At 46.2% G+C, this 14,025-nt stretch overlaps 1 protein-coding gene across 1 annotated transcript in view; it reads right to left on the reverse strand.

Annotated features, from left to right (window-relative positions):
- The window catches only part of COPA (COPI coat complex subunit alpha), a 32,662-nt gene that overhangs the window by 17,239 nt on the left and 1,398 nt on the right, over positions 1-14,025 (reverse strand). Inside the window, exons 3-12 of the mRNA XM_073323416.1 lie at positions 13,660-13,733; positions 13,201-13,281; positions 12,280-12,356; positions 10,986-11,095; positions 5,952-6,061; positions 5,038-5,137; positions 4,217-4,352; positions 2,139-2,221; positions 645-795; positions 35-101 (exon numbers count right to left, since the gene is read on the reverse strand). Of these exons, the coding sequence (XP_073179517.1) occupies positions 35-101; positions 645-795; positions 2,139-2,221; positions 4,217-4,352; positions 5,038-5,137; positions 5,952-6,061; positions 10,986-11,095; positions 12,280-12,356; positions 13,201-13,281; positions 13,660-13,733 (989 nt within the window). The remainder of the gene's footprint in view (positions 1-34; positions 102-644; positions 796-2,138; positions 2,222-4,216; positions 4,353-5,037; positions 5,138-5,951; positions 6,062-10,985; positions 11,096-12,279; positions 12,357-13,200; positions 13,282-13,659; positions 13,734-14,025) is intronic.

Genomic DNA, 14,025 nt, shown 5'->3' on the forward strand with positions numbered 1-14,025 from the left:
TGCCGGTCCAGCTTCCCTTTCGGGGCTGGCTTACCGTGCAGAGCAGGACAGCATTCTCAGCTGGGTTGTACGACATGTTGAACACTGGGAACTTGGAACCACTGAAGAAGAGACACAAAGATAAGAGAAAGCGAACAATGGTTCACGCCCCTGTGGGATGGTGCTTGGTTTGTTGCTGATGTCCCAGACTGCATCTTCCTGGGATAGCACAGATGCCTGAAGGGCCCAAGACAAGTCAATTCCTGCCTGTTTCCCAGCCCCACAACACTCATGGCACAGTTCTCAGTCATTGGCCTCTGCTGACAGAGACAATTAGCATTAATGGTGACAGTGATTTACATGAAGGACACCTCACCCCACAAGGAACTGGACTGAGATCCATCACTCTCGTCACAGAGGTCACCGAACGGCCATTACCAATTTCGGAACAGCCTAGAAGTTCGAGGCTCTATAGTCTGTTATCTACTCCCCAAGCCCAGTATCAAAGGTTACGTTTGCATTTGACTGAACAATCAATTTGAAATCAACCTGAGAGGAAGGAGGAAGACAGCGCAGCTTGCGTATCTGCAATGGATTAACCGGGAGCTCAGGGCAGCGGCGTTTATCTGAGCGCCAGAACTGCCCCGGCACCCAGGCCCCCTCACCTTCTCAGCTGCATGACAGCAACGTCTTTGGAGCTGTTGAAGTCGAGTTGGCGCAGGAAACGGTCCTTCACGTAATACAGCATGTTCCCATGCACCGCATAGGCAGGCCGCTCACGCTCCAGCTTGAACACGATCATGCCGCCATCGTGGCCTGGGAAAGGAAAGACAGGAATCACTGCTGGCCACCACAATTCAATCCAGATGGGGCAGGGACTAGCTGTGCCTATTTGAAGAGATGGTTGGCCCCATCTTCCTTCCTTTACATTAACCAGTCAAGCCAGGCCCCTGGCCTCCTCCCTGGGGACTATTCAGCACAGGGCACGTCTCCATAATAGGATCCCAGACACAGGGGTTTAGGTGACTCCATCTCCTGTGGCTATAAGGGTCGGGGCATGGTAAGACTGGTGGATTTTATTTGTATTACAGTAGTCCCCAGAGGGCTCAGTAAGGGATCAGGGCCCCATTGTTCTAAGGGCTAATCACATTCACAGAGTACGAGACAAGCTCCACACCAAGGAGCTTATAACCTTCGGTTCTGCCTAGAATCATATCCCCAGTTACATCCATTCAGAATGTCAGTGCAAAGCTCATTTCCCCATCCCCTTGCTTTGACCACATCACCCCTCTCTCCACAGCCCTCTGCTGGCTCCCCCTTCTCTACTGGGAACATAAGCTACATGACTTTGCTTTTGAGGCCCTTCATGGCTTATCCCCAATCCGACTATCATCCCTCATATGCTATTGAAATGTTGACTCCTGCCTCCGATCAGCTCATGCTGCCCACCTCCATCACCCACTTGTTAAGTTTTCAAACAAGAACCTTTGTGCTCCCTCACGTGCCTGCCCTTGTCCTTGAGAGGAGCTTGCTGTAAACACATGCAAAACTCCCTCATGACACACCTTCACATCCCTCCTTAAAACTCTCCTTTACCTGACACCTATAAAAAACGTTGGTTAGTCCGCTGGTTTTTGAGACCACTGCCTGGCAAGCCAACCAATATTATTTCCATGTACTCCACCATCTGTCTGTACCCACTTGTCGTCTCCTGTCGTCTCTCTTACACTGTAAGCTCTCTGGGGCAGGGACTATCTTTGCTCTGTGCACACCACCTAGCACCCTGGGGTCCTGCTCCATGACTGGGACACCTAGACACTATGGCCGTGGTTCTCAACCTATTTACCATTGTGGGCCGCATAGGCAGCTCTCTCCGTGTTGTGTGAGCTGGATCCACACACTATTTATACTACCTATATGGCCCTGAGAATGTCACATGGGCTGCAGCTGTGTGCTGATTGGGCCACAGGTTGAGAACCACTGCACTATGGGAATATCAATCAGAAGCATTTTAGCTCCTCCTGTACTTTTTCTCTAGGGTAAACCAGACCATATAAAAGAGCATCTAACCCACGAACAGGGCTCTGATATGGGCCAACGGACCCCATAACCCCTTCCCCTCATCACAACCTGCCAGAACCTGGAAGGATTACTTTTACCTGCAGCAAAGAGATTGAGGTTGGGGTGAGCAGCCAACACCCAAAAGCGATCGTGATCTCGGCGGAAGGTCTGGACGCCCGTGCTGGGTAGGGGAACAAGAAGCAAAATGAAGCAGAAGCCTTGCAGTAAATACCAGTTTGCAAAAGAAGACTTGGAGCCTAAAGGTCCAGAATGTACGTGGCACTCCCTGGGGGAGCGTGACCCTAGGCAGCCCTGTATTCACACCCTACACACTACAGCAGGAATATCTGTACAGACTATGCCTGGTGAGGTGGTATCTGAACCCTAATAACATGCTGGTCATTAGTATCATTGCAAAATGCATGTGTTAACAGTACATGTGAAGTTATGAATTCCCTCTGGATGATATTACTAGAATATGTTTAAGACCAAGAGGCTAGCCTAGGGAAAAGTGGTAAACCAGTCTGTCCTGGACAAAGGAATATGGGTTTACCTCACTTTACATATTAGCATTAAACAAAACCATGGAGCTAAACCAGCTGTGCTTATCCTGATCCTGAACTTGAGAGACAAAGAATTAACATTGCTCCTGAATCCCAGACAGACACAGGGGACAATCCCCAGGATGCCTTCCTGACTTGCAAGACAAAGACATCTCTTGGGGGTAAAGTAACAGAAAAAAAAACTCCATCTTTAGCCTCCACCCTAAGAGACAAACAAACTAAGCGATTGGATCTCTGTGATGGGTCCTGGTCAGGTCGGCCAGTAAAAAGCTGAAAAGACAACTGGAGGTGAGAGAAACCATCTTGTACAAAGACTGTATCTTGCTATGCTAAAGTTTTAGTCTTTTTGATTAATGTTTTCACTTTTACTTGCTTGTAAGTATCTCTGCCTTTATCCCTTTCACTTGGCATCACTTAATCAGTGTTCTTCTGTTAATGAACTTGTTTTATTTTCACTATAAGCCAACTCAGTGCAGTGTTTGAAGGGAAAGGTGTATTTCATCCAGTTCAAGTAATAAGCTGTAACGTACTCACTCTTTAACAGATCAGCAAACTTAAAATCTTCTGTAATTATTAGTGATAGGCGCAGTGAATTGCAGAGAAACATCTCTGAAGAGCTCGGAGGCTGGAATTCACTGATTGTTACCTGCTAGGCAAGGTTTGGGCTGGGAGAGCCTTGAGTTTGCTGGTGAGGAAGACAGACTAGTGTGGCAGGGACCTGACACAGTCTAATCTCTAGCAAAGCTCCCTGTCTGCCTCAGCAAGAGGGAACAATGGCGCTCAGCTCTGGGTGCCCCCAGCAGTGTTACAGGGAGGCAGTAGTGTCCAGTAGTTAGAACAGGGGACTGAGTGCTGGGACTTCTGAGTTCTCCGCCTTGCTCAGGAAGGAAGGACGTTCTAGGAATTACTCTGGGGAGTGAGGAATCAGGACGCACAGGTACCATTCTCACCTCTACCACTGACTCAGACACAGCAGACATGGGGCCTGATTCTCATTTACACTAAAGCCTCTTTAGACTGTCAGAGCGGAGTCAAGGTTTCAGGGTAAACGAGCAGAGTCAAGGACTGACTTTTGTCCAAGTGATCATCAAGATTCACTGACTACAGATGTAGCACCCCAATAAGTCCACTCCAGTTTTAGAGGTATTTCTGCTTCCAACAACATTCCCTATTTTAAACACAGGGAATATTGCTTCATTGGTAACAGCTCTAAAACCAGAATTAACTTTTTAAGTGTGCCCATTGTACATATAAACCACTGCTTTGGCCTACTCAGTAGCTCTCTCAAGAGAGCGACACTCATCCAAATATAAAACCAATAAATACATTGCATACATTCAAATCATTTCCATCAGAGAGGTCACTAAACAAGCTGGCTCCTCTCACGACTGTTTCCAATCATTTACAGACCTAGTTTTCCTCCTTATACTTAATAGCTGTCTCACAGGGAAAAGGTGGGTTCATGCGTGTTTGAGACTATTTTTGCAAACACAGCAACTGACGTTTAAAGACTGCATTTGGTTTGGGGTTTTTTTTGGGTTTTCCTATAAAATGAGGACATTTAACAGGAATAACAGGCCCGTGAGAAGCCTAGCCAGTGGCAGAGCACTCACCGTTTAGACATATCCCAGACACGGATGCTCTTATCTTCTGAATTGCTGAGGATCAGCTCCTGCCGTGGGTGAAAGACAGCACAGGAGACATTGTTGTAGTGTCCACGGCAGGTGTCAACCTCCCAGGCCTTTGATTCTAACCAGAGTGGAAGAAAATGAGACAGGGTCACATTTAAAAGCTCTTGCTGTTCCTGAGCTATGAGTAGTGATATCAAATGTTCCATATCCTTCTCTGACTTACGCCTTTTCTCCAGCCCAATCTCTCTACTGTAGCTTCTGACCTGTACTGCAACTGAAGCAGCACAACTAACTGATACATAGACTAGAACACCCAAAAGTTGCTAAACTTTAGTTACATCTGAATCTCTCGGATAAGAAAGATCAGCTGAGGCAACTCTGATGACAGTCCCCAGATTTGAGCATGCAGGCGCTTCGTTCTTGAAGAAGGACCTTTGGCTACGGAATGAAATTCCTTCGTTGGTCGCTCAGCCTGAGTTTGACAGACCTCAGGGCACAAAGCTAGGCTCATCTCTTTACTCTAGCCTTTGCTTGAGGGTAGATGAGCTACAAGGGAAGCCTTATAAGGGTTGGCTGGAGAGTTGGGCTTTCCCCAGGTTGTTCCTCCAGTGCAATCTTTGGGCCTGGGGGCAGAGGATTTATACTTCCATGTTGCCTGTTTCAAGCACTTTCCAAGTGTACACATTCACACACAGGTTCACGTCACAGGCACGTTTATAAATAAACTTGGCTCCCACCACACTCTCCCCAGCCTGTTCCCTCTCTTCTCTCCCAAAGAGGTTCCTTTGGGGGCTGCTTCTTACCATTCATCCTCCAGATCTTCACCTGCCGATCATCAGCACCAGACACGATGAGAGGCATTGTGGGGTGGAAGGCAGCCCAGTTCACCCCACGATCGTGTCCCTGTGGGATGGGAGAAAGGGGTCTCACACCAAGCCTGGGGCTCCATGGGGTCAGCACACAGAGATGGAGCAGCCAGAAAAATTGCTCCAGCAAATAAGATACAACCTGCAGACTTCAGAATGACTCATGAGGGTCTGCAGCTAGCTCCTGTTGTTTTCATTCTGGTGGACTGAACTTCATGGATGTGCCATGATGCTCATACTAGATGCTCACAGACCAAGGCTGCCCCTGTACTAGTAAACTCTGCAGATAGACTTCCCCACTCATGCCGGTAATGGTGGAAGCGGAAGATAGGACTCAGGTGGCTTTACAAGTGTGTTACCTACCCTTGAGGGGTAGTGAGATGACAAAGAGGAAGTGACGCACAAGCTCCAAGCACACCACCCCTCCTCTTATCGCTTCCCCCAGTGGGGCTGCAACTGTGATCAATTACGGCAACATCTGCTAGGACAAATGTGGCCCAGTAGCAACAATGGAATCTCATTATCCCATCTTCACACAACTTGACTGGCTTTCCATTCTGTTCCGAATTGCTCTCCTTGGTAAAAACCCACAATGGATCTGATAACATTGCCATTTGTACCGCAGAAGAGTCTGGGTCCCCAGTCACGGATCACCATTGACTCTACCTTTTAGGTTTTAAGCTCTTTAGAATAAGGCATTCCTTATCCCCAAAGGAACATATGAATTCATAGAGCCATATCAAGTCTCCTAGCTTCCTTCTCCCTTTGTTTCTCAAACCTGTTTTAGGATAATTTGTACAACAGGGGCTATCTTAAATAGAGCTGAATGAGCTATGCCACACACACAGTACCTCAAGAACATGTTTCACCACCGCATCTGTCGTCCCGAACAAATCCACTCCAGTAATTCCCCTGACATCCGACTCCACAGCTCCAGGAGACAGATTCTTCTTCCTTAGGCCTTCAAGAGGGAAGGAGAAGCAGGAGTGGAGGAAGCAAACACAAGGTTACCAGACAGTGTACTAACTCAGAGACATGTAAGTCAGTGCCCTCCTGTGCTGTTCACAAGTGGAGAGAAGAAGGAATTTTGAAAAAGAAGAGAAGTGAAAGAAATATCAAGGATTCCCTTCCTCTTTCCCCAAAAGCACAAGCTCAGACAAGATGCACAAAGATCAAACTTGGCAATAAAATGCTCCCAACAAGCAGCCATTTCTCAGCTCCCTGGGATTGATAAGCAAAGCTGCTGCATTGGAGGGACACTGTCACGCAGATTCCTTTCTCTCAATATTTAATTCCCAGTTTCAGCTTGCACCTTTAGGGGGCTTTCATCTATGCCAGTTTGATAGGTGCTCTCGCTGTCAGCTTTTGCTTGTTGACTTGGGCCATTTGTGTGGACATCTGAGTCAGTTGCAACTGATATACGGCCTCTTGAGTAGTCTTTAAGGTGACCAGGGATCTGCAAATTCTCCAAGGCACCAGGAATTGGGGAGAAATACAGCTCATCTGGAGGACACAGGTAAAGAGGAATCGCTTGAATTTTTTAGGAAGTGGTGACAACCCACAACTCTAACAAGTCTTCAGTGGTATCTCCAAATGTCAGGCCAGAATTCTTTGGCAACTTCTCCGATTGTTGTTACTGAACTCACTCCAGTAAATTCAGTCCCAACATTCGATCAACCCCACCTTAAAATGGTTACAATGTGATGAGGGAATAGCCCCTAGATTCTAGATAGCTTTAAAATAGTCCACCACGACATGCTAAACCCAGGCTGACAGAACTTTCAACTTGTTGGGGGTTGCAGGTAGGATACTGTCCGGGAAGGGGCTATGCTGTGGAATTTGTTTCTGCCAGAGACCAGGCTGAGACACTTTAAGGTTATGACTCAAAGTGGAACTCTTCTGGTAAGTTTTTGTTGAAGAACCAAACAGACATGGCCCCAGCAGTGTACTCTAGGAAACAGAGTGGAATTTAAACTGATTCCTGCAGGTTGTGAATGGGGTGTATAACTTTTTCCAGTTCCTTAAGAGAACCAGTGTATTTCTAAATCTCTGCGGTGACAATTATAGGGACTGGCACCTTAGAAACAACCACCAGTATATATAAAACTCACAGTACTTTGTGTTGTGCAGTGGTATAACCTTTCCTTCCAGGGGCACAGTGACCATCACAGGGAACATTACCACTTTCCATTTATACAGTATGCCAAACAAAATGGAACATTAACTGCTCCCTCACCAGAAACTAAAATACCTGCACCAGGGAGAAATTGGATTGTGCATTGCCAGATGAAAGCCTAAGCTTAGGAGAAAAAAGGCTTGAGACTTTTAAACAAAGGAGTTACAAACAAAACTTTATACCAGACTTTTAAACAAAAAATACTTGAATGTGGGACCCAGACTTGAAACTGACTAGGAACAAAGTGAAACTGACTGAGTTGGCAGGGTCATTGGCCAAGGTGGGTGAAGAGCAAGAGAGGATCAGACAACATTGGGTTTGACAAGTCTTTTTTTTTTTTTTTTAAATTCTCACTTTTGACCTTCTCAGGTGTTAGTAACACAGGGGAGATTTAAGACAAGGGGATCTTAACAGTGCCCCTTTGACAAGATCTGTAAGATTTGTCTAACGAGAGTGGCCTGTTAAACAGTGAATCACGAGTAGGTGCGAACATTACACATATTGAATCTCAGATGCACACACAGAGGGTCCAAATGACAACGGGGAGCCAGACCCAGAGAAGGGGGGTGATAGACGCATAATTCAGAGAAACTATGGAAAGTGGAAACAGAGGAAATTTCGAAGAACAGATACTTGAGCCTTCGACAGGCCAGTGGAATGGACTGAAACGACAGGTGAAAAATTTCTGGGTTGACTGCACAAATCCAGAGGGAAGGCAGGACACTTGCAGAATGTACCAGCTTCCTATGCGGCTCTGGGGAGGGGGCGAAGGAGAGAAGAGGGGCTGGGAGCAGCGTGATAGATATTAGACGTTCTGAGGATAGCTGTTACGAAAGAGCGTGGGAAAGGAGCCTGCACTCAGCATGCCCAAGAGCATTCAAATAAAAGAGCAGATATTAAGAGGGGTCACTGACAGTTCAGGAAAGAGATCTAGTGAAAAGGACCGGATCCTGACTACAACCTGACAGCTTGTGGGAGAAGGGGGAAGGAAGAGGAAGTTCCTGCAGCATCAGGAGGTTTCTAGGATCACTTTTCCAGAATGCAATGGCCAGAGCCACACAGAGGCATTGTAGCCAACTGGAAGCTCAAACAATGGACCGTGTTAGCTGCAAGGGCCCAGGGCATCTAGGCTGCGATCTCCTCCACTCTTCCAATCAAGGCTGCACATCAAGGGGCTGCCACCTACCCAAGGGAGAAACCAAGAAAAGGTTCTTGGGTTTTGACCAACCTCTTCATTCTGGTCTCATGAGCCTTCCTCCCCTTATAATCCATCAGCACTCACAGCATTAGCTCTGTGGTTGAAATAGTGCAGTACTGGAGGTGATGGGACAGTGTCTGTCAGCTGTCACTACACACTCACTAGGGGGCCTTGCAGTAATGTAGTCTGCCCCACAGTGCCCCCTTCTGGGACTCTTAGCATCACCTCTGATGTTCCCAGCCCCCAACAACCTGTGTTCCAGATCTCCTCAATAGCAGGATGCTGGATTACCAGCCAAACCCCTCAGGCTGACTCTCCCTGTTTGGAAACTAATCACCCAGCTCTACTGAACAAAGCCCTGAAAGCACAAGAAGATTCCAGGAAAGCAACAGACATTAGCTCTTGAGATGGGAAAGAGAGTTAAAGGGAAGCTGTTTTATTTTACAGGACAAAAAAAAAAAAAAAAAAAAAAGCATCTTCCCATGCAGGTTAATGAGAAGAATCTTCCATCAGGATTAATGGTAACAGGGAGGCAGAACAGACAGGAGGTTATTTTGTAATAACGTTAGTGTCACAAGCAAGAGACTTCACTCCACAGTACATGGCAATGGCATTATGTCATGTCACAGCTTTTCATGCATTTTGATACAGCAACTAGAAGCCAGCTCACGCTGGTTACACTGACACTCGCTCTCAGGAGACCAGCAGAACAAGGACCCCTCAATTTTTAACTTGTGAATCTGTGTTGGAGAAAGATGCTAAATTGACAGCCATGGAGACAGAAGGCCTCTATCTACAGAATAAATACATCATGGGTAACAAGAAGCAATGCATCCCCCACACTGCCCTGGAGTGAGAGAGTTCAGTCTCCTTGGCCCACACATTCCTTGGCCTCTTTGCTGAGACTGCTAAGAAGGGTGAAAACTGTGCGATGATTAGGTCTCTGGACAATTTGCCACTAGGAGAGGGAACAAGACCCACCAATTCATTTCACTTAAATCAAACTACTAACATCCCTAATCCCTAGAGATGCTGAGAATCCATAACTCCCACCAAAGTCAATTGGGGTTGCAGGTACTCAGCACCACTCAGGATTGGTTTTTAGGTCACTTTCAATCCAGGCTGGACCCTTAATTTGCAAGGTGAACGTGCATCTCCACAACTGACAGCAGCCTGAATGCAACCAAGGCTGTTCCCAACAGACCTTTTGTGCTAGAGCCAAGCTACCAAGGTCAGAACTCAGATTTGGGGTGACCTTGCAAAAATCCCACCCACCCTGAGTTTGTTCTCCCACTAGCATTTTAGCCAGGTGATGATTTAATGTAGTTGCAACTAAATCAATAATTCAGCATCCATAGCAGAGTCTCTAAAACCCCCTCATCACAGATCAGCTGGAAAAAACTGTACCCTCTCCAAATCCATTTGGCTATAGGAACTCTGCTGAGAGCGTGTGTGGGTTGAATGCAGCAGTGAGGTTACAGGGAGAATGGATGTTAAGCTCCCCATGCTGGCAATAGAGAGGAGGGACAGGTTTTAAATATTCAGAGAGCCTGTCCCCAGCTCCTATTGCTGACACAGCTGGTCAAGTCTGAGCGTGTACTACAAACAGAGCAACCCACCCAGTCAAAACTGCAATGGTGGAAGTGACAGATGGGGTAAAGGGCCACAGCTCAAGTTCTAGAACACCTTACAATGCAGTAACACTGCTACCCTCCCTTCCCTTCGTTCGCCACTTATCTGTATCTCTAGCACTCGCTTCAACTTCTGTACGTAGCGTAGCCTTTCCTAGGGGGCCTTCAAGTGTTTTACCAACAGCCCTTAATTAACCCTCCCAATACACCCTGCAGAACAGATATAACTGTATGTGCAGACCACGGTGAGTCAGCAGTGGAGCCAAGGATAGTAACCAGGAGTCTTGACTTCCAGTTCCCTACTCTTGCCTCTAGGCCACACTCCATCTTTGTGAAAGGGATATCGATGGAGTAGCAGCCACTGTACTTAATGATCTCTTCTTCCATTTGCTGCTTAAGAACAGCTGGGCCAGCAAAAAATCAGCTCTGCTCCTTAGTCAACACAGAAGCCATTTCAGGGCTGTCCGAGAGAGAACAATTCATCTCCGGAACATTGCTGACTCTGGGAACAATGTTTCCCAAGGGATGAAGGTGTCCCATAGAACCCAAAACTGAGCCTGCCGCTTCTCTTTCCTGATGACAAAGGCAAAGCCGACCTGGTGACAGTAGTGTGTTCCTTCCTCAGAAGCAGTACTCCTCTCTCCCACAGCCTAGAGAATCCAAACAGGACGTCCAAGTGAGACTGCGGGGTGTAAATCACCATCAGTGGACACAGCTGTTATGCTCGGATGGCTTTTCTTTGTGGGTGGCTCAGACCCAACAGCTGCCTTTTTTCCTCCCCCGAGCTGAACTGGCTAGTTCTTTCCCCACTTGGCTTTCAACAATTGCAGTTTTGAACTGGGCCTTGTTGCTGGATACCCCCTCGACTTGGGCAGCTCACCAGAAATATCCCAAACGCGCACAGTCTGATCCAAGCTGGCGGACACCACCAGGTCCTCAGAGGGATGGAACTGGGAGCACATCACATAGTGGTTGTGTCCTGTCAGCACGCTGCAAGAAAGAGGACAGAAGACACCATTTCAATCAAGGAGGCAGCAATGCACAATCTGATCTGTACCAACATTTCAAAGCTGAATCTCGTAGGGAAGTTGGGGAGGTTGGTAAGGAGCAAAGCCATGAGAGGAGAATATTGGGGAGTATGGAGAAGGAAGGCAACTCAGCAGGGCAGAGAGGGAGGAATAAATAGGAAACATCACTTTGTAGGGGAGCATACAAGGGATAATATATATTGATATCTATAGCTATCCACATGAATAACTATCAACATCGATACACAGTTACTAAAAAAACCAGGGAAATTCCCGCACTAAATCTTTTGAAGATAGCTTAGTTTGCCAGATTGCATAGCCCACCAAAGTGAACCAACAAAAGGAAGAAAACGAGCAGAGAAGCCATTTCAAAAACCCTCCAAAACCCTCCTAAAATTCTTCTTGTCAAACTCATCCCTTCCACTGCACACAGTCCACATACCTCTGACACAAAACCAGGTACAATGCAATTTATGAAAGCCACACCAACCCTACATTAATTCTTGGAACACACAAGCAGTAAACACAACCAAAGTTCGAAGTCCTCCTTCAATATGGAGGAGGAGTCTGTTAAGAGAAACTCTTGAGTGGAGTTTTCATGGGATACTGAAGGACTTAACTGTTTATCTCAGATTTTGCATGCATGGCTCCACACTCTAGCACATTTAACCCTAAAATAACTTTTGTTTACTTGGGAATGCTACTTAAAAATAGCCCAGCTCCTGAAATGAAGCCGATAAAGAGGGAAGAGAGAAACTTAAGCTTTTTAAAAACAGCACTTTAACCACCATTTGCTGGAGATTACCTAGAGCTCTCTCTAAGGAAGGAATGGAGAAAAACTATTGCTAGGGTTATTTCATAATTGGAAACTACAGAGGAGGACATAACCCTGCACTGGCAAGAAGAATGAACTAGATGGGACTTCAGAAGTTATTTCTACCTCATTTCTAGAGTCGGTTTAATAAAAAAGAATAATTTTTTTCTAAAATTGTTGGAAAAAGAATTTTTAAATTTTTCTTTGACATTTTAACAACGTTTTATTGAAAGACACAGAGTTCAGACTATTTTAACCCTCTGTTCATGTCTAAGGTTCAAGAAAACTCATGTTTCCCTAGTTATTATTTCTATAGCACCAGTAGTTTTTACCAAACACAGGTTCTGGACTGCCAGTTCCAAACCCGGATTGTCTGATCATCAGAAGCACTCAGGATCCAGGGGTATTCCTAAAAAAACATTTAATAATTAATATCTGAAACAAGTGTCTCAACCCTCATGTTTCCCTCCAAATGGTTTGCACGCAGCCAGAGATAACCATAGGATTTCTAGTTCATTGGGTCAGATGTCCCAAGCTAGAATTACAGCTCTACTGTAGAATCATTTCCCACATAAGAAAAAAGAGGGTACAGAAAGTGATGGTATGTTTGGTCCTATGTAGTGCACTCGATACAGCACTGATTATTTCTGCAAGTGTCCTGCAGGGCTCCGCCACACCTTGCTTTGCACACATACAGAGCTGCAGCATAGATGGGCAACAGAGGGGATTACCAGGGAAAAGACTGTAACCCATCACTCACAGAGAAGAAAGTTGATGGACTAAACCGCCTTCAAAGGCTGTTTTCCTGAGGGTGTCAAGATGTGTACTAGCATCTTCCTCACCAGAGGACTGATGTGTGCTTGTGCATGTTGCTGCTGCTCTTCCACTGAAAAACTTATTCTAATTGTTCTGGGAAAGTATCACTTCTACTATTTCAGACAGCAAGAGCGAGAAGTTAGCCAGCACAAAGAAGGAGACGCATAGCCCCATCTGTGCTCCAAATGCCAATGGAGGGAGAAAAAAAAGCTTCCAGTGAGCTCTGCAACTGGAGGTACCAACTGTCTCCATGAATGATTTCATATTATAAGATCTTTGGGGAAGAAATCAGGGGTTCCTAGGTTTGTATAGCACCCAGCCCATTTTGTGCACTGTATGTCTGCAGGAAAGAGTCCTACTTAGGGAAGCCACAGAGATTCCTATAAAGCAATGCGATGAGGTGCATATCAGTGAAGTTTCACAGCAGGGAGACTCACATGGTGGAAGAAGGTGGTGCGAATGTAATCCAGGTGCCCGAGCAGCGTGAAGAGACAGCGGCGCAGCTTGTAATTCCAGACCTGAATGAGACAGAAGGCCAGTGAGAGGGAGCTGCCAAACTCTGCCCAGCTCTCTTCTGCCATCTCATTTAGCACATGAGGTTTTTACTCATCCCCAAGCTGGTCTCTCCCATGTACATTACAGTTCTGGGTGAGGCCAGCCATAGATCTCATCAGAAATTGTCAGGCCGCATTTAATTACTCCTACCGCCCTCAGAAAGAGCAAAATCCTGAATTCTACATTTCCCTTTTTCATCTCTATCCACTCACTGTTTCTGCACCCACCACAAAAAACTAAATTAACACAGATTCCTTACACATCTGTGTCAAATTCCCCATCTTCCTTTGCCCACCAACGCTTTTTGGGGGGATGCAAGGTGGAAGGAAGAGTTGATCTACCTTTATTTTGTAGTCATCACCTCCAGAGACAAAGAGTGGCTGCTGTTTGTGGAAATCAATACCTCGGACTGGTCCTGCAGGGGGAAGAGGCAAGTGAAACACAGGGAGACAGCTAATAGCTGTATATGAAGCCAAACTGACAGCCAGAACAGACCGTTCCATTCACAGCAGAACAATTCTATCACGTCATACTCCATTTTAATCGGATAAATTGTCTCAACGTGACACTTAGAGGTTAAATACAACTTTCTGAGACAAAATTTCCCCCAGGCCAATGTACAAAAAGTTCTCTTCTGTGAGGCTTGACAGCTATGGCACCATAACATCTGACACCTCTTTTACAATAATGAAGTTATTATCGTAACA

Source organism: Lepidochelys kempii, chromosome 24 (assembly GCF_965140265.1).
Source record: "Lepidochelys kempii isolate rLepKem1 chromosome 24, rLepKem1.hap2, whole genome shotgun sequence".
Lineage (NCBI taxonomy): Eukaryota > Metazoa > Chordata > Testudines > Cheloniidae > Lepidochelys > Lepidochelys kempii.